Source organism: Tiliqua scincoides, chromosome 11 (assembly GCF_035046505.1).
Source record: "Tiliqua scincoides isolate rTilSci1 chromosome 11, rTilSci1.hap2, whole genome shotgun sequence".
Lineage (NCBI taxonomy): Eukaryota > Metazoa > Chordata > Lepidosauria > Squamata > Scincidae > Tiliqua > Tiliqua scincoides.
In genome coordinates, this window is record NC_089831.1 from 23,467,175 (window position 1) to 23,489,623 (window position 22,449).

At 49.0% G+C, this 22,449-nt stretch overlaps 2 protein-coding genes and 1 pseudogene across 2 annotated transcripts; 1 reads left to right on the forward strand and 2 right to left on the reverse strand.

Moving 5' to 3' along the window:
• On the reverse strand, positions 1-7,615 carry LOC136662293 (TLC domain-containing protein 5-like). Its single transcript, XM_066639456.1, has 3 exons — positions 7,559-7,615; positions 4,173-4,372; positions 1-4,057 (listed from the first exon to the last, which is right to left on the reverse strand). Exons 2-3 carry the CDS (start codon positions 4,369-4,371, stop codon positions 3,519-3,521), a joined length of 738 nt encoding a protein of 245 aa, XP_066495553.1. The 5' UTR covers position 4,372; positions 7,559-7,615; the 3' UTR covers positions 1-3,518.
• Positions 7,616-12,569: 4,954 nt separating this feature from the next.
• LOC136662488 (TLC domain-containing protein 5-like) lies at positions 12,570-18,229 on the reverse strand. Its single transcript, XM_066639708.1, has 2 exons — positions 18,034-18,229; positions 12,570-13,108 (listed from the first exon to the last, which is right to left on the reverse strand). The coding sequence occupies exons 1-2, from the start codon at positions 18,227-18,229 to the stop codon at positions 12,570-12,572; spliced, it is 735 nt and encodes a 244-aa protein (XP_066495805.1).
• On the forward strand, positions 13,630-13,746 carry LOC136662861 (5S ribosomal RNA; annotated as a pseudogene).
• Positions 18,230-22,449: the final 4,220 nt, after the last annotated feature.

Genomic DNA, 22,449 nt, shown 5'->3' on the forward strand with positions numbered 1-22,449 from the left:
ACATAAAATCTCTTTTATTTTTATAAAATATAATACAAAGCTGCTGCACCCATCACTGGTGGAAAATTAAATAATTATTACACAGTAATTCAAAACACAGTATCTAAACGCCAACCCCATGGTTCCCTGCGGACACTTGATCAAGACACCATGGGTTAGCCCTTACAGATACTGACACCAAACACTTTTGGATTTTTCCCATCCCTTTAGAAGTGGCTCAGCCTTCCTTTCCCATCTCTGGAACCTTTGTGGGTCAGCAAGAGCCAAGCTACGCAATCAGAAACCCCTGGGTATGGAGGGAGAGAACAAACCATAGCTTGCCACAAGCAGTGGTTAGTTCCAAAATGCTAACCAAAGGCAACATCCCACACCATACAGAGCCCACAGCTCCACTTCTGATCTTTAGAATCTTCTGAATTTAGGCTATTAGGCTTTGCACTCAGATCCCAATATTATTTTTAGTCCCCTTATATTCCTCGACAGCTACAGAGGCCCTCCAAGCCAAATCAGGACCACATCTCACATGAGTTAAGGACCACACCAGCTTCTAGTTACTGTAGCCAGACCAGGGACAGACTGCACTTGCTCCCAGTGTGGAAGGGATTGTCACTCCCGAATTGGCCTTTTCAGCCACACCAGACGCTGTTCCAGAACCACATTTCAGAGTGCGATACCATAGTCTTTTGAGACTGAAGGTTGCCTACTACTACTAGAGGTGAGCAAGCTCTAAGCACACACCTCCTAGAACACATAGCTTGATTCTAAGTGCAAATCTATGCATACTGACTCAGAAGTCTGTCCCACTGTTTTTAATGGGGCAGCCTCAGGTAAGTGGGCAGAAGTCAGTGGCCTGTGTCTATGACCTCCTGCTCCAGCCCTGCTAGGAATGCTGTTCAAACACATGTTGGCACAGGACATGCTCAGTGTCTGTAGTGGCCAACAGACCTTAGAAAGGCCAGACAGGTGGGGTATGTGGTTTACAGCCGTATAGGGTGATATAGGGCTCCACTGCTGCCACCTCCTACCACGGTTGATGGAGTTGCTTACTGCCTGTGGACATAGCTACTTCCCACTGTTGTCCAATAAGCCACTCAGGACCCAACGGAGAGACTCACAAGAAGGTAGCAGCAGCAGACAGGCAGGAACCCACCATCATGCTGCCAGCCATAAGTGGAGTACTTTCTCAGTTGACTACCGCTGACGGTGCCCAGGCAGGAATGCTGAGATCTGGGCAGTGGGGCAAAACAAGCCTCCACTTTGCTGCCACTGCTATTGTTGCGGGTGGCAGTCTGAAGGACATGAGTCCATCTGCTGCCCAGTTCAGGGCCACTGGCCTGTGCATGGGCATCCCAGAGCATGGGGGAGTGTGCCAGGGTGGGGGCCTTGCAGGGCTTTGACCCAGAGCCACTCCAAAGTGAAGCCAATGTTAGTGCCAAACAAGGGGATCTGGGCACAGGGAGCCAGCATGCCCCCGCCCAACCACCTTTTCTCCCCATCAGTGCCCAAACACCAATGTGATCCTCTGACTGTTAACACTTGAGAATATTAGAAACAAAGCTTAAATATCAACAGACACCATCCACAAATAAAAACCACCTTGAACGACTACCACACCTGAATTCTAAGGGCTGTTTGAGACAGTACTTAAAAAAAAGAAAAGAAAAAAGGAAGAGGTGCTTTCAGACTGGCAGCCAAGACCCACCATTGTCTAGTTTTTGATGGAGATTTCTGGTGCCTCTTCGGCGTCTTTTTGGGGACAGCGAGCCCCTCGGGGACACAGCACCATCTTCTTCATTTATTGTGCTATGTAAACCACTTTGTTTTTAGTGAAAAGCAGCATATAAGTATGTGCCATAAGGTAGACCACAGCTGCGATACAAGGACATCTGCAAGAGGGATCTGAAGGCCTTAGGAGTGGACCTCAATAGGTGGGAAACCCTGGCCTCTGAGCGGCCCGCTTGGAGGCAGGCTGTGCAGCACAGCCTTTCCCAGTTTGAAGAGACACTTGGCCAACAGTCTGAGGCAAAGAGGCAAAGAAGGAAGGCCCATAGCCAGGGAAACAGACCAGGGACAGACTGCACTTGCTCCCAGTGTGGAAGGGAATGTCACTCCCGAATTGGCCTTTTCAGCCACACTAGATGCTGTTCCAGAACCACATTTCAGAGCGCGATACCATAGTCTTTTGAGACTGAAGGTTGCCAACAGTTCAATTAACCATAGTAATTTTGAGGACTGAGTCACACTTGAGTTGTAATTCTTTGTGGGTCTTCCCCCCCCCCCCACACGTCCAAGTTCACCCCATTCAAGGGTTCACTTCAGCTTAACTGGAAATTAACAGGATGTGTAGGGCATATGGACAAACAATGCCAACATTTGGCTCTGTTGAGTATTGTACCTCCGGGGGTTATGGCAGCTGGAGAAGGCAGTAGCTATGCCAGTGATTTTCACACTGACCTCTATGGTCTTCTCTGTGGTCTTTGCCTCTTGCAATGTCATTTCCAGGAAACTCCTCCAGGTTCCTCAGCTCTTTTTCTAGGGCAACTGTCTGTAGTAATGAATTGTCTATCTCTCTTCCCTCCACGGGCTCTTCGTCACTACAGATAGGTGCCCTAGAAAAAAAATGTTGCAGAACCCAGAAGAGTTCTTTCAGCAAATTTTAACCACTGTGCTCCAAACAGCCACGGCACACTGGTTGAAAATCAACAGGCCATTCCATTCTGAGGGCTCTCAGAAGAACAGACTCAGTTTTGCTAAACCAGCCTTTTCTCTTTTGTTTGCTTTGTCCTGCCACACATTGTATCCCAGTAGTTTTGAATGTGCATCAATGCGTCTTCAGTGTCATTTCACCTATGTCCCAGGAGGCCTGGTCTGCACCGGCACCGGAATGAGGTGGTAAAATAGACTGTATCACGTCAGAGTGCAGTTAGGGAGTGACACTGTTCAATGCTCCACTCCACCCCATAAAAGGCACCCTGCAAGTAAAATGCTAGCTTGTCAGGAGTGAGATTCTAGCCCAAGCTGCAACTTTTCTACTTGCAAGGCAGTCTTTTCTTTGGTTGTCAAAAGGAATATTTAAAAATCTTCCCCTGCAGCTTGAAATGATCCAACCCATTCTACATCCTCAGAACATGGCCACCTCCCTCCCACCTCTCATCTGGACATGTAGATCACATTGCAGCTATCCCAGGGATAACACCTGTCTCACTTGGCCACATGAGTTAAATCTACCTATCACATTTGTATCCCACCCTTTCTCCAAGAACATTAGGGTAGTGTACATAAAAGTTATATCCCATTTTACTCTCACAACAACCCCATGAGGTAGATGAGGCCAAGAGAAAATGGCAGGCCCAAGGTCTTCCCATGAGCTCCATGATCGAGTAGGACTGCGGACCTGGGTGTCCTCTGCCCTAATCCAACACTATCCTCTAGCGCCTCTCCAATATGGCTTTGTGGAGCCAGGCCTTGGGCGCCTGTTACTGCCAAACCGTGAACGCAGACCCAGCTTGCGGTTGGGGTCAATGAGTCTTCAGGTATCCATTGGCATTTGAGTTCATCTCCCCACTCCGCCGGCTCCTCCAAGCATGGTATTTCTTCATGCTTTTCCTCCGGGCAAACCGGCAGATGCTCACCATGAACACCCAAGAAACGGCATACATGATGACGCCCCCAACCTTGATGAACAAAATAGGCTTGGGCGACATCAACACGCAGTACATCAGCCAGGCCCCGACCCCAATCCGCACCCCGGTGAACAGCACAATGAAGAAGAAATCCACCACGTCCCCAGCTAAGCTGTGGTAGAGCCCCTTCTCCCGGAGGAACCAGCGAGCCTGCAGGAGGGGATTGGTGATCTCGCTGCCAAAGATGACGGCATTGACTTCTGCAGCCGACTCGCCCAGGGCCAGAGATACAGTGATCCCCAGGATGCTGACAGTATGATGAGCCAGCATCAGCGCCCCTTCTGCCTGGAAGTAGACACACCAGCCCAAATCAAAGAGGAAGTAGCCCAGACTCATACACAGTGCATGGACCTGGAGAGTGGTGTTGGGCGACCCTGAAATGGAAGCCAAAAGGTGGGTCAACCTGTATTCTGGTCCAAAGAGCCACAACCCTCTCAACCAATGGACTCCGAATTCCAGCCCCATAGTCCAGAATCAGTCGATACATACCTGGGTAAGACATAGGCCATGGGCCATCAATGAAGCCGATGTAGCCAGAGAGGCAAGTAGCAAGGACTCCATGTGTCAGAGTGACCAGCCGGCAGCTCCACTCATAGGTGCGGTTTTTGTTCCGATGGCAAGACCAGGTATAGAGGGAGAACCAGCCAATCAGGCTACAGGCTACCCGGAGGACCATGGAGGCTCCCATCCTGTGACAGAGCAGAGAGGAGAATGAAGATAAATGCACATTAAATCCTGACCTTCATTTGGAGGCCTAAATTTTGCAGGGGATGGAGGGAGGGATGTTCTTTTCAACACCAGAACCAGGGAACATCCACTAAAATTGAGTGCTGGGAGAGTCAAAACAGACAAAAGAAAATATTCTGGTAACCAGTGTGCAATTAGTCTGTGGACCGACTTGCCACAGGATATGGTTATGGTGTCTGGCCTAGATGCCTTTAAAAGGGGATTGAATAGATTTATGGGGGGAAATTCCATCACAGGGTACAAGCCATGATGGGTATACTTCCTGGTTCTTGAAGCAGGCTATATCTGCATGCCAGATGCAAGGAAGCAGCAACAGGATGTAGGTATCTTGCTGTCTTGTGTGTTCCCTGAGTTATCTGGTGGGCCATTGTGAGATAAAGGAAGCTGGACGAGATGGGCCCTTGGCCTGAACCAGCAGGACTCTTCTTATGTTCTTATGGTCAGCCTTATCAGACCCTCAAACACTTCTAGATACAAATAGGGGCTGGCGCTTGCAGTTCTTTCATCCATTGCTTCTAGTGGCACCAGGGATATTTCCCAGTATGGAGGGCAATGCTTGCTCCAACGGCTATGGCAACCACAAGGCATTGCCCTGCTTGGCCTGACTTCTCTGGAAGTGGAGATGGGTGGTGTGGTATGTGCACCAGTGGGCAGCTGCCTGATCCTTCCAGAGAGGCACAGGTTGGGCAAGGAGGGTGCATGGCAACACCCCAACTGTGGGACAAGCTGCCCACTCCTGCACGCAGCGACTACACATGGTGGTACTCACAAAAGTGTTCATTGGCTGTGCTCTTACTGAGCTGGAAGGAAAACACACACCATTCTGTGGACTATTGGCTTCCTTGAGTTACTCTTGAGTTACTCTTGTCTGTTCTAGATGAACCAGAAAATAGGAATTACCCTTGCAACAGGTGATCGAGCACCCAAAATACACCTTGGCATCTGCAGGGTAGAAAACAGCCCAGACCCTGCAGAAGCAGGACCACTTCATGACCTCTTGATGAGAGGGGTGGGAGGACTAAAGCCCTGGGCAGCTTTTCTGTAACAACCTGATCTAGATTGGGACCAGAGCACAAGGCAGAGTTGGGGGGGGGGAGATTTCCTCTGAACCACCTACCCCTGTAGAATTATAACTTACCTGGAATCGTCCCAGAGGATAAGCAGGTGCTAGGGAGTGAGGTGCCAGAAAAAAACAACAACATAAGCAGTCATGTGCATCCGTATGCGCGGACACACACACACAAGCCATGTGCCATGTCAGCAAATCCACAATTATTCTTATTGCATTTAATGACACTATTAGCAAAGGTAACTTGGCCAGCACTTTTTTCTAGCTTTGCACTCTCCTGGCACCCACCCAAGAGGATACTATGACGGGCCAGACAATAAAACCCAGGCAGGCAGGTAGGCCCCCTGGGCACTTCAGCTGCCATTCCCTTGTTCCGACTCCCGGCCTGCCCTTTCACTCCAGCTGTAGCGAGAGTCTCTGCTTCTCCTCCCTCCAAGACATGGAAAGCAGCACTCAAGTTGTTTTGCTTTATTGTTTAATTCTTTTGGATTCTTTCGCACTTGGTTGCTTTCTAGAGGAACCGACTAAAGATTTAGGCCCCTTATATAAATGCCTCTGAAGCTGATTCAGGACCCAATCCTATCCAGCTGTCCAGCACTGATGCAGCGGGGCATTCATGGCATCCTGCGATATTGGGGGGGGGGAGGAGGAGGCAGTCAGAGGTCTCCTTGAGGTAAGGGAATATTACCTTGAGGATATTACCTTGGGGCTGCATTGGCGCTGGAAAGTTGGATAGGGTTGGGCCCACAGTGAATCAGACCCTGGTTCTGGTCCAGTATTGCCTGCAGGGGCTTTCTACTTTCTTTTTCCAGCTCAAGGACCATTTAAACGGTAGATGAGGAGGACTGAGCCTGGAAGAAACTTTTGCAAAGTAGGAACATCTGAAGGGTGAGAAAGCAGAGCTCCTGCGGCCTGGGTCATAAGAGCATAAGAGTCCTGTTGGATCAGGCCAAAGGCCCATCTAGTCCAACTTACTGCATCTTGCAGCAGCCCACCAGATGGCTCAGGGCCCAATCCTATCCAACTTTCCAGCACCGGTGCAGCCGCAATACAGCCCCAAGGTAAGAGAACAAATGTTCCCATACCTCGAGGAGGCCTCTTTGACTGCTGCCCCACCCAAAGATGCAGCGCACACCCCAATGGCACGGCTGCACCAGCACTGGCAAATTGGATAGGATTTGGCCCTCAGGGAGCACACAAGACAACAAGAGACCTGCATCCTGTTGCCACTCCCTTCCACATGGCACTCTAAGGTAGCCTAAAACCAGGAGGCTGCATATGCCCAACATGGCTTGGTGAACTTTTCTTCTAGAAATCTGTCCAATCCCCTTTCAATGGCATCCAGGTCAGGCATCATAACCACATCCGGTGGCAAGGAGTTTCACAGACTCATGACACGCTGGGTAAAGAATTTGAGCCACACCTTCTGCCTGGACTTAACTCCAGCAGTCAGACACCTGTGGAGGTTTGTGGCAGTTCTGCCCAAATGAGCCAGAGGCGCTCTGCACGTGCTCCGAGATGCCCACCAGTTTGTGCCGCAGGACTGAGTGCTGGTTCCAGGACTCAGCCCTGGCCCTGAAACCAAGCTCCTGTAGCGGGACTCGGGGTCAAAGCCTCACCAGCTTTCCAGCCCTGCCAATGGGGTGTGCACTGCCTCCTGTGGTGGGAGGATAGTGATGGAGGCCTCCACAAGGCTGCATTGCAGCTGCACCAGGGCTGGAAAGCTGGACAGGATCAGGCCCTCGGGCTGCGGTCCTATCTCTTATAGGATTATAATCCTATCACTGGGAGTAAGCCCCACTGACTATAGTGACCTGCTCCTGAGTAGACATGCCTAGGATGGGGCTCTCAGCCCTTGGAGAAGCGCGAGGTCCCTCCTGGTGCTCCAGCCGTGAGCCCTGCTCCCTGCCAAGCAGGAGGGGCGCACAGTGGAGCTGCCCCCCACCCCCACCAGCTGGGTGCCCCCCGCCGCCGCCGCCGTCCTGCGCCCCCGGCTTGGGCTGGGCGTCCCCCTTGCGCGCAAGGCGCTCCAGCCCGGCGCGCCGCTTGGAGAGGTTACCTTGGAGAGGGGCTGGCTGGCTGGCTGGCGGCCGGGCCGCGGCTCCTGCGCCTCTCCGTCCCCAGGACCAGCGAGCTCGGGCGGGCAGGAGGCGGCGAGGAGCCCGCGGAGGGTCACCTGCTGGCGGGAGGACCGACCGCAGCGGAGAAGGCGGAGGGAAGAGGCTTTTTATAGCTCCGAGGGCTGGAGGGAGGCAGAGCCAGGCGGGGGTCGCCCTGCACGTTCCCTCCGAGGAGGGGGCAGAGGCGTAGCTGGGGGGGCGAAGCACTGGGTTTTGCAGGGAGCTTCGTCCCGGCGTGCAAGCGGAGCCTCCCCTTCGGAGCCATTCTGGCTGGGGGGAGCAAAACGGAGGAGCCCCCCCTCCAGCCACTGTGCTGGAAGATTCCTCCCCCCCCCCGCCGCCCACAATGGCTCCAAACTGGAGGGGCCGCTTGCAAGCCATGGTGAGGCTCCCTGCAAAACACAGCGCTTTGCCCCCCTCCGGCTATGCCACCGGGCTGGAGAGGTTCCCCCTCCCAGAATGGCTCCAAAGAGGAGGGGTCGCTTGCACACCGCAGTGAGGCTCCCTGCAGAACCTAGCCGTTTGCACCCCCTCTAGCTAGACCACTGGACTGGGGGAGATCTGATCGATACAGAGCAAGAGAGGAGGGGAAGGAGGAGTGTGTGGGTCTCTAGCTATACCACTGGACTGGGGGGGGGTCGGTCTGATCAATACAGATCAAGGGGGGAGGGGGAGTGTGTGGGTCTCTAGCTATACCACTGGACTGGGGGGGGTCTGATCAATACAGATCAAGGGGGGAGGGGAAGGAGGAGTGTGTGGGTCTCAGGCCTGCATTGCGCGCAGAGGAGTCTGCTGAGGTCAGCAGGGGCTCTCGGTGAAGTGCCTGCACCCTAAGCAGGGCTGCTCATCTTAACCCAGGCCTGTTGCAGGCGGGAACCCTTTGGGTGATGGAGAATCTTTCCAGTGGGAGGGAAAAAAACAGGTTTCTTGGCAGCCCAGGTTCTTATTAGGACTGTTTCTTCTTGGCTAATGAACACCTTTGCCAAGGTGACCCTAAACACGCCCCCTCCCCTTCTTTCACACGCCCAGGATGTGCCTCTCCCAGGACTATTGGAAAGGAAGCACCCCCCTCGCATCCAAAAGGAAATGCCTCTTCTGATACTATCTGAGAAGAGGCATTCCTCATCCTCTCAAATTCCTCTTTGAACAGGGCATCTGCTGTGCCAGCTGTATGCACCACCTCACAACAGAACACACTCCAGCAGCCATATGTGTGTGTATATGTATATGTAATTGGCAGTTGTATCTATATGTATTTATTATTTATTTATTTATTTAAAAAATTTAAATATTGGGCAAATGTCCAAGGTGGTTGACAAAGCTTTATAATAAAGTACAAAGTATCACAAACAGGTAAAAATTTCAAGCAAGGCATTAAAACATTAATTTTAACATTACATAAGAGCAGAAGAGCCCCACTGGATCAGGCCAAAGGCCCATCTAGTCCCCCTTCCTGTATCTCTCAGGGGCCTGCGAAATTGGCTACGATTCCTTACAGATCACTGAGGGACAGAGAGCCCCTATGAAATCAAAGCTGCTCTCAAGTTTTCAACCATCTGATAAGAGAGTTTTTCGTACGCTAAGGAATGCTTCCTGCAGGTGGGTGAGTCCTATCCTGCCCAGTGTTTTTCTCATTCCAGCTGTGTCCTTGACTCATGTCAAGCTAAAGCACCACATTATCCTGGTATCTCAGGCACATCAGCAATGTCACACTTCCGGAAAAACAATCCCATCTCAGAGAATGTGCTTTCAAAGTGCATCACTGCCACAGCTTTGCACTGATACTTCTTCCAGGGAATGGCACACAGGTTCTGGTTAAGCCATTGTGCCCCTCCCTAAATCATCCTGCTGCCTGAGTCATGTAGCTCAGCTGTGTGTCAGTTTGCCCTCATATGCCACAGATCTGCCCTGTGGCTGACTGGACCTTTGAGGCGCATCTCACATTAGAGCAACCTACACTTCTTTGCTTGTGTGGCTGTGGGGTTCAGGGGTGTCCCAAGCTGCCTACTTGTCTTATGGTTGGTCCAGCTCCAGCTCTATCTCCATTCCCCAGGGACCAAGCCGTTTGTATTTCTAGTAGGGTTGAACATGAGCAACAGGTGTGGCTTGGCTCATTGGCTGGCATCGTCATGCGTCGTTTGTTTTGCAAGCGCCTCTTGAACCTGTGGTCCATGCGTCTCCCATTTGTGACAGCAACAGGCATGTTGACTTATTCTATTTGTGCGTGCACACTGGTTTCATCCTGTTGATACATGGCAGCTGGAACTGGACACCAGCAGCCACCATAAACAGTAGTGAAACTGAGGCAATGCTGAGAACGGGACAAACAGGTTGTCGGCCTTGATCTGTCCCGAGTCTCCTCTTGAGGAAAGAGGACATGAGCTGATTGGAGTGGAAGAGACCCTTGCATGGAAGGACCGGGCCAAAGCATCTTGCCGGGAGATTAAACAGCTCATTTGGGCCCTTTGTGAAGTGTCATGTGCGCATCACCTGTTATTAAAGGGCAATTTTCTTATTATATGTTTGCCTGTAGACCTGCTTTCTCCAGGACAATCAGCAATGTTTACACTGTGAGTCAGATTGGATGATTACTTCCTGACCATACTCTCCTGCATAACTTTTGAGGTCTCCTGTTGACCCTACTTGACCCTAAGAAATTTAGTGTTATTTTGCATAGAGGAGGAAAAAAGAAAACATTGGATGAAACACTCTCAGGAAAAATGTTCTGGTTTGACTAATTCCCATCTGTGCTACATTTCTATTTTCAGGGAGATTGCTTTTTAAACAGGGGAGTGATGCTGTATACACCTTTCACTCCCTTTTTGGGAGAAAGGCCCTTGTTATGGGGAAGAGCTGCAGCTCATTTGTAGAGCATCAGGGGACAGCCACAAAAATTGAGTATTGGGAGAGTTAGAACAGGCAAAAGAAAATATTTCTTTGCCCTGCGTGTAATTAGTTCATGAAACTCCTTACCACATGATGTAGTGATGGCGTCTGGCCTAGATTCCTTTCAAAGAAAATTGGACAGATTGATGGAGTCCACCACAGGTTACAAGCCATGACGGGTATGTGTAACCTCCTGGTTTTAGAAGTAGGCTGGCTCAGAAGACCAGGTGCAAAGCAGTGGCAATAGGATGCAGGTCTGTTGTGGTCTTGTGTGCTCCCTGAGACATCTGGTGGGCTGCTGTGAAATGCAGGAAGCTGGACTAGCTGGGCCCTTGGCCTGTTCCAGCAAGGCCTTTATGTTTTATATGCAGAAAGTCCTAGGCAATGAAAATCTGGACAGTGGCTGCCATGCAGTGTAGATAACACTAGGCTAAGGCTGCAGTCCTAGACACACTGATCTGGAAGCAAGCCTCATGGAACAGAATGGGACTTGCTTCTGGGGAGATGTGCAGAGGATTGCGCTGCTTTTAAATAATAAAGGCTCAGAGTAGCAGCCACTATAAATACTATTGCATGTTTCATGAGTTTTGGTTTGTCACATGCCCTGAGCTTAATAAACTGAGGAATGTTGGAAGGGAATACAAATAGATACATAAACATGGTATACATTGCAAGAGATGCATGATATGAGCCACGCTACATTTAGATGAACTGGTGTTGGCTGCCAGCCCAAACGTTTGCACTATTACATAGTTCATATTTTAGGATTCTATGGGGCAGCAACCTATAACAACTCTTCGACTTCGCAGCCTCGTCTTCTTTGTTCTCTCTTTGCCCAGGGCTTGCCCCCTTGCCATATCCCTGGGAAGCTCTAACCTGTGGCCATCCCTTGTGAAGAGACAGGGGGGCTTTGCAGCCACACTGAAAATCTGAACGGCGGGCGGGCGGTGTAGCAAAATCTGTTGGAGAGAGGCCGCCCCGAGAGATCAAGAGCAGCTTTCTTACTAGAGCAAGATTAGCAGCAATGATCCCCCTGAGCAGAGGGGAGAGAGTTCTGTATGACAGATTCAGCACATGGAGGCGGCGATGTGAAGATGACACGTGCTAAAGTGGACAGGGCCGTCAGCCACCTTTTGTTCATTCTGTCTGAAAAGAGTCACTGGGATTCTGGAGATCAGGGCTGTGAAGTGCCTTGACATCCTTAGAAGGTAATTAGTAGCTTTCATCCATTCTGTGCCAACACAAGAAGGAAAAAAAGGGGGGAGCCAGTGGTGCAGCTAGAGGGGGTGCAAAGCAGTAAGTTCTGCAAGGAGCCCCTCCCACTCCCCTTTCGGGCCATTCCGGGAGGTGGGAGCAAAACAGAGGCATTCCATTTGCTTTGTTCCCCCCTAGCTATGCCACTGGGGGGAGCCACTTGTGATAGCTGAACTGCTTTCCTCTGAAATGCAGAAGCCCATTTTGCAGCAGGACATGGGAAGTTTGTATACCTTACATCGCTAGGAGGTTACTCTTGCTGTACCTAGTGCCCGTATAATTGGATTTAGCCTTTGAACCTCAAGGTTCAATGCTCCTCACCTCACTTGGAGTTGCTCCCTCTTCAAGTCCAAGAGTGGAGCTGCATTTGATTGGCCTCAGTGACAAGGAGTTGGGAAAGAGACTTCTAGACTGGCCAGGCCAAAGAGAAATACCTGACTTTGCAACCTTGCTTGGTCAACAGACCAGAATCTCTGCTCTAGCCATTGTGTGTAGTGTCTCTCTGAACCTGGCCTCTGGGAAGGCCATCCATTGCCTGACCCCCATCCATCTTGACTCCTTCCTTGCAGTCACTGGGACAGCATTTGGGCTAGAGGGGGCCACCGTTCACCTGCTCCTTTGTTGGGCCTGCAAGCTGCAAACGTTTCTGGTTTTGCCTTTGCTACTTTCCAGGTGAATGTTCAACCTTGGTTTAGGCCTTTCCCTCCAAGTAGCCTGCTGCTTCTGAAGAAATTCTTCCCCCGCATGAGTTCCGTTGGCCAGAACTGCTGTTGACTTGTTGCAAGGTTGGTTGCAATATCCCATCTGATGTTAGCGTGCAGGCAGGTGTCCATTGCTTTTGGGGACCTCCACCCCAGGTCTTTTACTCTTCCAAGTGCAATATTTCTTGAGTGTTTTCCTCCTGGCAAAACTGACAATGTTCAGCAGGAATCCCAAGGACACGAGGTACATAGCCAAGACTCCCCCCTTCAGCACCAAGATTGTCTGGGATGACGTCACCACCGAGTGCATGATCCATGCCCCTCCCACAATCCGCAGGGCCAGGAAGAGGGCGATGAAGAGATAATCCACCACGTCCCCCATGAAGCTGTGATAGCACCCCATGTGCCGCAAAAACCAGCGCAGCTGCAGCAGCGGGTTGGTAATCTCACTCACAAAGATGACAGCATTGACTTCGGTGGCGGACCGACCCAGCGCCAGCACGATGACCGTGCCGCAGATGCTCAGAAAATGGTGAAGGAGCATCAGGATTCCTTCGCTGTTGAAATAGATGCACCAGCTCAGGTCAAAGATGAAGTATCCCAGTGTCAGGCACATCAACCAGGCTTGGAGGGTCGTGTTTGGGTCACCTGGAAGGAAGAGCAAAGGTCAAATGGGTTCTCCAAGAATTGACACTAACCAGCCAGGTGGAGAGGCTCTGCAGCTCAGCATGCAGGAACAGAACTGGCAAAGACCCCCCTCCCCATTTGAACTCCTCCAGAGGTCAGGTAGTATAAACAAGCAGGGCATGGAGGCAAATCACCCTCCCCAGCAATCTGGAGGCTCCATTTAGGTCAGGGGTGTCAAACACCTTTCATACAGTGGACTGAATAGCATGATGCTTGCAGAGGGCTGGAAGTGATGTCGTTATGGAGGTCATGATCAGAAATAAGCCTTTTTTTTTCCTCATTAACTGCAAGTGACAGAAAATACACAAATCTTGATCATATTTTTAAGATATGGGAGAGCCCAAAAATCACACCCGCTGCCCTTCCAGCAGTGACACCTGCGGACAGTTCAGCAGCTTGAGAGCAACTGGTGGTTGTGTTGGGAGAGCCCAAGGGCCGAATAAAGAGCTTCCATGGGCTGCATCCGGTCCATGGGCCTTATGTTTGACACCCCTTACCCTGCACATGCCTGATCTCGTCTGATCTCGGAAGCTAAGCAGGGTCAGGCCTGGTTAGTACTTGGATGGGAGACCGCCTGGGAATACCGAGTGCTGTAGGCTTATACCATAGTCTTTCAAGACTGAAGGTTGCCAACCAACCTGATTTAGACATTATAAGCCGGAGGCAGGAGGTCTGGTCTAGAGGGTAGAGCCTCCATTTGCCTGAAGATTAACATCCACAAGGTCGCCAGTTCGAGGCCACCGGCACCGTGCGACCTTGAAGCAGCTGGCAAGCTGCAGCTGAGCTGTTCCATCTGCTCTGAGCGTGGGAGGATGGAGGCCAGAATGTTAAACCAGATCGGAGTGTAACATCTTGAATGTGGTGGTTCTTGAAAGAGAGAACCTTCTTTCAATTTGTAAAAATCCCTGCGTGGATTTAATAAGCCTGCCTGTGTAAACCGCCTTGAATAAAGTCTTGAATAAAGACCAAGAAAGGCGGTATATAAATACTGTATATTATTATTATTATTATAAGCCACTGACAGTCCTCCACGATTCTGATGAATCCTTTCTTAAATTCATCAGAGCTTGATGGAGGGGCAAATGCAGGAGATGCCAGAGCTTGAAATGAACCCCTCACATGATCTAGGACAGTGTTTCTCAAACCTTGGGTCGGGACCCACTAGGTGGGTCGTGAACCAATTTCAGGTGGGCCCCCATTCATTTCAATGTGTATTTTATTTTTAATATGTTAGACTTGATTCTACCATGGCATGTGTACTATGGGGAAATGTTACAGATATGTACCCAGGTAAGTGTGGATAGGATTACAGGCTTTGGGATTTGGGGAAATTTTTTTTAAACAGATCAGCAACTGCTTAGGAGGGTTCTTCATTATTTTAAATAAATTTTTAAACTTATACTTATTTAAACTTTTACTTAGGCTGCAATTCTAACCACACTTTCCTGAGAGTAAGCCCCATTGAACAAAATATGACTTACTTCTAAGTAGACCTGGTTAGGCTTGTGCTCTTACTTACATAATTGAATTGTTTTGATTTTCAGATGGGGGTGTTAAAAATTTTTCCAGTTGATGATGTCACTTCTGGCCACGGCATCACTTCCAAGTTAATGACATCACTTCCAGTGGGTCTCAACAGATTGTCATTGTAAAACATGGGTCCCAGTGCTTAAAGGTTTGAGAACCACTACTCTAGGATGTGACACTGGGAATGGTTGTGGACCTTAGAAGGCTCCAGGTGCTGCAATAGATATGCTCTTGCTCCATAGACAGCTCCTGTTTAGAAATGGTTTATGCAAAATTGTTCCATGATCAGATGCCCTGATTTTTTCGGTGTTCTATGGCTGGGTGCACTTTACTATTCTAGGCTGTAGGCACAGTGAGAACCCGCAGTTATGCCACTCTGCCTTGGCCAGCTGCCTTCACCAAGACTCTAAATGCCCTGATCTCTGGCTTTTAATCTTCTGCCTTGAAAGCATGCCCAATTATTGCACCCTAGAAGGAAAGCAACCCATAATTCAAATGTGTTGAGAGCACATGAGTCCCGGTGACCATTCTGTGCCCCTGAGCAGTGCCTCTTTCACCCTGCCCTCCTCCTGCTACTGGATGCAAGTGATGAAAGGGATCTGTGAATAGTGTTGGTGGCTCTGATGGCACTTGGCCAAATAGCTTAGATGGAGGCATTGCTCCAAGGAATTCTTGGACAACAGGTGCCTCGTGAAGCGGTTAAAGCCCTAATCCCAGTGGCGATCAGCAGTCAAACTAAATGCAAGAGGGCTTCCGAGGACACTGCAAGGCAGATTGACATGTCAGGCTGGCAGGAGGGGGGGTCTGCAAAGGGGAGACAGAGGTGAAGCCCTGAAAAGGGGCCAAGACCAGTGTGGGTGGTAATCTTTAGCAAGGTGGCACAATGTGTATTTTTTGCATTCCAAACCCACTGAACCTTGGGCAGCTCAGAGAGGCATACGTATGCGGTTTCCCCTTTTTTATCTTCACAACAGCCCTGTGAGGTTGGATAGGTTGAGAGAGCGTGATGGACCCAAGGCCAGCCAGCAAGTTTCATTGGTGGGTGGGGATTTGAACCTGGGCTTCCTTGTCCTTAGTCCGACGTGCCACAATGACTTTCCGTTATGCCTCGTAGGGTTTTAGGCAGCATTTCATGGGGGGGGGGAATGCTCTAGCCCAGTGATGGCTAACCTTTTAGAGGCCGAGTGCCCAAACTGCAACCCAAAACCCACTTATTTATCACAAAGTGCCAACACGGCAATTTAACCTGAATATTTCTGGCAACTCCTGCGATGCCGCTGGAACCAACCGTATTGGCCTCTGCCTTTCCATTGGACCATTAAGAGCGACATGGACAGGGGGGATTTGCTGCATGGGTAACAACCTATCCTCCATACCTACTTTACCCAGGCTTCGCGCACTGGAGAGGACACTCCAACTTCGCCATACGGCGTCGGCACAACATGGGAAGCAGCAGTTTAACGGTTATAAGTCTTTGCTCGATTGGTGTAGAGCATGACGCCAGGGGCTGCTTCCGACGGTGGGAGAGATCATTGCATCTCATTGGGCAGCTACCGCCCGCCTTAAGCTGGGCAGTGCCCAGCCAGTAAGGTGTTGCCTCGCCACGGTCCGTTAACCTCATGGGGTGCGTGGGGTTTAGGGTGAAAACCGACAAGCGGATCGACAACTCTGCACCATGCAACAGAAAACAGAAAACTACTGCCCTAAAGCTGGGCACCTGGAACGTTAGGACAATGACACCTGGCTTCTCTGATGACCTGCAAGGGATTGTCACTCCCGGATTGGCCTTTTCAGCCACACTAGACGCTGTGCCAGAACCACCTTTCAGAGCGCGATACCATAGTCTTTCGAGACTGAAGGTTGCCAATACAAAAAAAATAGTTTAGAAAAAAAAACTCATACATTAACATCTTTTACCCACTATTACTTGTAACCCTTAATGAACTTTTCCTCTAGAAATTTGTCCAATCCCTTCTTAAAGGCATCTAGGCAAGTTGTCATCACTGCTTCCTGTGGCAAAGAGTTCCACAGACTAATTACATGCTGGGTAAAGAACTATTGTCAGGGAGGGGGTGGCTGCAAGTCCTTACCACCGCTCATTTTCTCAAACAAGAAAATATTTTTTTTTAAAAAGCCCCACCCGCAGAAGTGGGCTCTAAGGCTGCAATCTCAGCCACTCTTTCCTAGGAGTAAGCCTCATCGATTCTAATGGGGCTTACTTCTGAGTAGACACGCACAGGAGCAGACTCCAATCCAAGCTTGCAGAACGGGCAAAATTGAAAACGGAAACAAATGTGGGGCAGGTGGGGTTGAAGGGAGAGGAGGGCAGTGAGCGCAGGGGTCGGAGGGAAGCAGCCCGCCCTCCCAACACACTCGGAAAAAGCCTCTGTTTCCTTTAAAGGGACACGCAGCTTCAGCACCCCTCCCCAGGCTGCCTGGCTCAGCGCTGCGTGCCAACAGAGACAGCGCTGCATGCCCAGTCTGGCACACGTGCCATAGGTTCACCACCACTTCTCTAGCCCAGTGATTTTCAACCCTTTTCTTCTCATGGCACACTGACAAGGTACTAAAAATTTTTTGAGGCCCCAAGCTGTAGCTTGTTAACATGCCTAAATCGGACTAGAAATACTCGTGGCTCCAGAAAGCAGCTATTACCTCTCCCCTCCCAGGATTGTTCTCTCTGTGTGTATTTAGGAGTCAACATTTTTCCATCACTGAACCATCAGCAAACGGAAACTGGAGATCTCAGATGACAGCTGACCTTCTCCCAAACATCTTAGGAACTGTCATGCATAACCACCCATAGGAAATTGCTGAGATGTCATCAGAGGGCAGCTTTTCTCCAGACAATATCCTGGTTTGCCCCACATTGTGTGTTGACTCAAGCTAGAGAGCAACATATTCAAATCCTGACTCAGCCTGGAGTTGCAAGTCAGTCCTTACCTCTCAACCTGCCCCACCTCACTGGATTGTTGTAAGAAGGAAAAGGGGAGGTGGGAACTTCATGTAGGCCCTTGGAGGAAATGTGGGGTAACTGTGGCATTTGAAAATCAATGTACTAAATGAATGGCAACAAAAGCCCACATTCTGCCATAAAAAAAACCAGATTCTGCAACTTTTATAAACCATGCAGATTTGCATGATCTCTTGCATAAATCTACAGCTTCGTCACATTGTTTTGTACTGCATCTTATAGTAGTGAGGAGGGCAATAAGCTTGGCAAGAGTATAGAACTGTCTCCCTCTCCCCAAACTACCGGCAATACGGTTCAGAACTTGTCTGCTTTCTGAGTTTTCACCTACCTAGTTTTCACCTACCTACCTCTGATACCCTGCTAAGGCTGAACCATCTCTACTTACCTGCATGAGTCAAAGGCCAGGGCCCATCGATCAGAGCGATGTAGCCAGAGAGGAGGGTAACAATCAGCCCATGCATCAGAGTGACCAGCCGGCAGCTCCATTCTGGGCTGCGGTGTTTGTTCCGATACCAGAAACCTCTGTAGAGCGAAAGCCAGGCCACCAAGCTGCCAACTACCTGAAGGATGATGGAAGCCATCAACTTAAAATCAACAAAGAGAGAGAGAGAGAGAGAGAGAGAGAGAGAGAGAAGATTATAAATGGATTAATCCAGTTCTAGTTAATAGAGAGCCAAACTGCGAGTTTCAGAAGAGTACAACGGTGTGGACCAGGGGTGTCAAACATAAGGCCCGTGGGACAAATGCATCCCCTGGAAGCAATTTATCCAGCCCCTGTTATAATTGGGCTCTCCCAGCACGATAATTGGGCTCTCTCATATCTTGAAAATCTGGGCAAGATTTGCACATTTTCTCTTCTATCATTTGCAGCTAATGCGTTTTTAGGTGAGAACAAAGTGCTTATTTCTGGCCATCTTCTGCTTAATGATGTCACTTTCTGCTTGATGATGTCACCTTCTGCTTAATGATGTCACTCCCAGCCCGCAGTAGGCACAGTTGATGCTAACTTTGGTACTCTGTATGAAAGGAGTGTGGCACCCCTGGTGTAGACCTTCTTGGACTGAATCAAAATGGACTGAATGCTCCCTTGCATAAAAAGTTTCCCTTAATGTAAAATCATGCAGTCTAACCAGCAGGTTGCCTCACCACAGGGAGAAATTTTTCCTTTTTAAACAGACTATTGTAGCAAGCTGTCCCCCCGTCCCGTCCCCCCCCCCCAAGAATTCTAAAGTGGTACAAGCCATAGAAGCTAGCCTGGTGCTTGGAGATGGCCACAAAAAGCCCCATCTAGTGGCTTTTCCCATCACTACAAGTGCCAGATTTTGGAGTTCCATGACTGGCTGTGAAAAGGTTTTCTTTTAACAACCTTCTGATTCAATGACAGAGGACTCCCCCCACCTCCCAAAAAAAGAAAAGAAAAGAAAAAACAGCAACAAAAAAAAACTGCACCTGAGGTTCTGTGCGATAATTCTGAGCATAGGCAGCAGTAGGGGATAGAAAGGGGAACAATCCCCTCCCCAACAAATAGCTCCCCCCTGTCTTCCATTGTTGGATCCTGAGTTTATTTGAAGGAAGTTTCCTTGCAATAGACTTGAGACCATTTGCCATTATCAGTCAATACAGAAGAAGATCAATTTTGTGTAGACTTCAGTTTAGCATTCATGTAAAATATACACTGCCTCTCTCTCTTTCAGAGATGTAACACGTAGGACAAAACTTGTCTCCCCAGAAATGCACTTTGCCCCATTTGTGCCCCCTTTTATATTTTTTTTTTCTGCTGCTTCTATACTGCACTCGTATGGATTACATACAATTTTAGATTCAAGCTCACAAGTATACCGTAGTCATTTCAGTGCTAAAGACTTCAGCATAGTTTAACAAGCAGCAAAAACGGAAAAGTGTCTTGAGACCCTTTTCTGTCTGCGCCAACCATCTACCAAGAAGGCATGAGTAAAGGATGGTTGTCTTTAGACTTTTCAGCCCTGCAACCAATATTTTTAACCCTGTAAAATGGGTTCCTAGTTTTAAGTTTTAACTGGTCTTTTTCTAGTCTGTCTGCCTGTCTGTCATTCTCCTCTCTCTCTCTCTGTCAATACACATAAGCAGATAGGAGATGGTGGCTGGGGTTGGCCAGGGTATTGCCCAGTGACCTCCGAGTTCAAATCCTAGAAGCAGGCAGACCACTTCCTGTAACCTTTCAGTCCTTTCTAAGACATTGTCCTGCTTCCGAATTCTCCCTTCCTCAGGATTTCATGTCTTAAGCAGCAACATGTAATAATGGAGTTGAAATGGTACAATCTCCCACGTACTCACGAACGCAGCCCAAGTTCTTTGAAGCAGGAACCATGAAATATCCAGGGATTTTGGTCCAGACAGTAGCCTTCTCTATATTCTGGGTTCCTTCCGGGTTGAAGTATTTGTCCCCAAAGACCAGCTGGGCAGTGAATTCTCCCTTGTCCTTCCCCCCCCCTCATAGAGAAGCAGTTCAGCCGCCTGAGCCCAATGGGATGGAGGCCAGAACTGCTGATGCTCCAGACTAGTCAGTTGCTCCAAGTGAGGAAGAGTTCATAGGTCCCTTATAGCTTTCCAAATGTGGGCAGGTCTGCTTATGTCCGCTGAGTTTCTTTTCTTGACAGTCCATTGGGTGTCAGTTGTTGGGCAAGTCAGACTAGATTCTTTTGCAATTATATCCAAATAGCATCTGAGTAAGGAAGGGCAGGTTGGTTGGGACAGTTGTCTGTCAGGGATAGAGGAGTCCTCTGGCCAGTTCTCCCTCTTCAGTGCAATTCATAGTGTCACAGCAATATCACAACAATACCATTTTTTTTTTTTGGCATTTACTTCCTGTGAGATGTCATCCAATGAAGTCAGATTGGCAGTAGATTCAGGGCAGACAAGAGAGAGCATTCCCTACTCCCAATACAGCACTGAAGAGAGGGAATTAAACAAACTTGTGGAAAAGAGGTCTCTCAATGGCTAAATGGAACCTCCAGGATTAGGAGCAGTATGCCTTTGAATCCTAGTTGGTGAGAGATCACTATTGCCTTCGTGCCCTGTTTGTGGGCTTCTCTGAGGCATTGTGGGAAGGAGGTCACTCGATTAAATGAATCTTAATCATATAATCATTGGTCTGATCCTGTCTTAATCATGAATCATTGGTCTGATCCAGTACAGCTTTTCCTTAAGTTCTTACATTCTTTTGTGAAATACAGATGGAGTTGGGTTTATTTCTTTTCCTTAAAACAGGGGTGTCCAAACATTTTGGCAGGAGGGCCACATCATCTCTCTGACACTGTGTCGGGGGCCAGGGGAAAAAAAAGAATTAATTTACATTTAAGATAAATTTGCATCAATGAATATATTAGAGATGGAACTTATATGAATGAATGAAGGTCTTGCAGTAGCTCAAAGCCTTTAAAAGGCCTTGCACAAAGCAAGGTCAACTTTTCCTTCACTGCCACTGCTGCATCACAGACGTGAAACAGCAAATAGTGGAGGGAACCCTCGTCCCACAGCTCAGGTGAGAGGTCGAACACTCGTCCTCACACTGAGAGCAGTTGTGTTGGGTCAGCACGGGCTCTAGCAAGTCTGTGGAGGGCCAGAGGCTCATTGGAAACTGGGGACTCCCTGCAGCTGGATTGGGAGCCCCCAAGGGTTGCAAGTGGCCCCCAGGCTGGGGTTTGGGCACCCCTGCCTTAAAAGAAAGGGTTTTCCTTTAAAATGTGAGCAAAATTTCTCACCACACTGTCTTCAAGTTTTGGTAGGGTCACTGATGGGGAGACAAAGCTCCTGCCTGGGTTAGGGAGGGAGAGGGCTTGAATATCCCTGTCTAAGACCCTGTGTCATCCCAGTGATTCTCCTCTGAACATTGATTCAAAAGAATCAAAAGCCCCATTATCTGCTGCTGAAGTTGCAGAGCACCCCAGTCCAAACATGCCTCTGCAAAGGCAATGACAGAAATTCCTTGCCTCAGGGCCACAGGATATCTCCCCATCTGTTCATAGCGTTGTTGCCTTATGATGTCTCCCTGGCAAGAGGCACAGAGAGTGAATAAGCCACACATGATTGATGCACGCAAAGTCCTATTGACTCAAGCATTGCTTGAAACATCTCAGCCATTACAACTATCAATGCTGCAGAAGTCTCCTAGTACTGCATTTCTTTGCTGTTCTACAAGCTGCCTGGGGCCCAATCTTGAAGCACAGTCCTATACATCAGTGGTTCTCCTACATTTAGCCCCAGGACCCACTTTTTAGAATGAGAATCTGTCAGGACCCACCGGAAGTGATGTCATGACCAGAAGTGACATCATCAAACAGGAAAATTTTTTACGATCCTAGGCTGCAATCCTACCCACACATACCCAGGAGCAAGTCCCATTTACTATCATTGTTAAAAGAATATACATAGTAGCTTGTTAAAAGTAAAGGTCTGTAACACTTCCCCAAATGCAGTCACATGCCATGCGTCATCAAGTCTAATATAGTAAAAATAAAATATTGAAATGAATGGGGACCCACCCACCTGAAATTGGCTTGTGACCCACCTAGTGGGTCCTGACCCACAGTTTGAGAAACACACTCATAGTATAATGTATAGTATACATCAGTGGTTCTCAAACCTTTTAGCACCGGAACCCACTATCCACTTTTTAGAATGACAATCTGTTGTGACCAACCAGAACCAACCTCATTAACCTGAAAGTTATTAACCTTCTCGTATGTCATAGCCAGAAGTGACACAATCAATCAAAACACAATATTTTTAACACCTCCCATACAACAAAATTAAAATTAAATAA

Bases quoted from the DNA above. Each gene is read 5' to 3' on its own strand.
- LOC136662293 (XM_066639456.1), bottom strand. From the start codon at position 4,371: ATGGGAGCCTCCATGGTCCTCCGGGTAGCCTGTAGCCTGATTGGCTGG. The intron at 4,058-4,172 runs GTATGTATCGAC...CTTCCATTTCAG, and splicing joins ATGGCCTATGTCTTACCCAG to GGTCGCCCAACACCACTCTC.
- LOC136662488 (XM_066639708.1), bottom strand. From the start codon at position 18,229: ATGGCTTCCATCATCCTTCAGGTAGTTGGCAGCTTGGTGGCCTGGCTT. The intron at 13,109-18,033 runs GTAAGTAGAGAT...TCTTCCTTCCAG, and splicing joins CTGGCCTTTGACTCATGCAG to GTGACCCAAACACGACCCTC.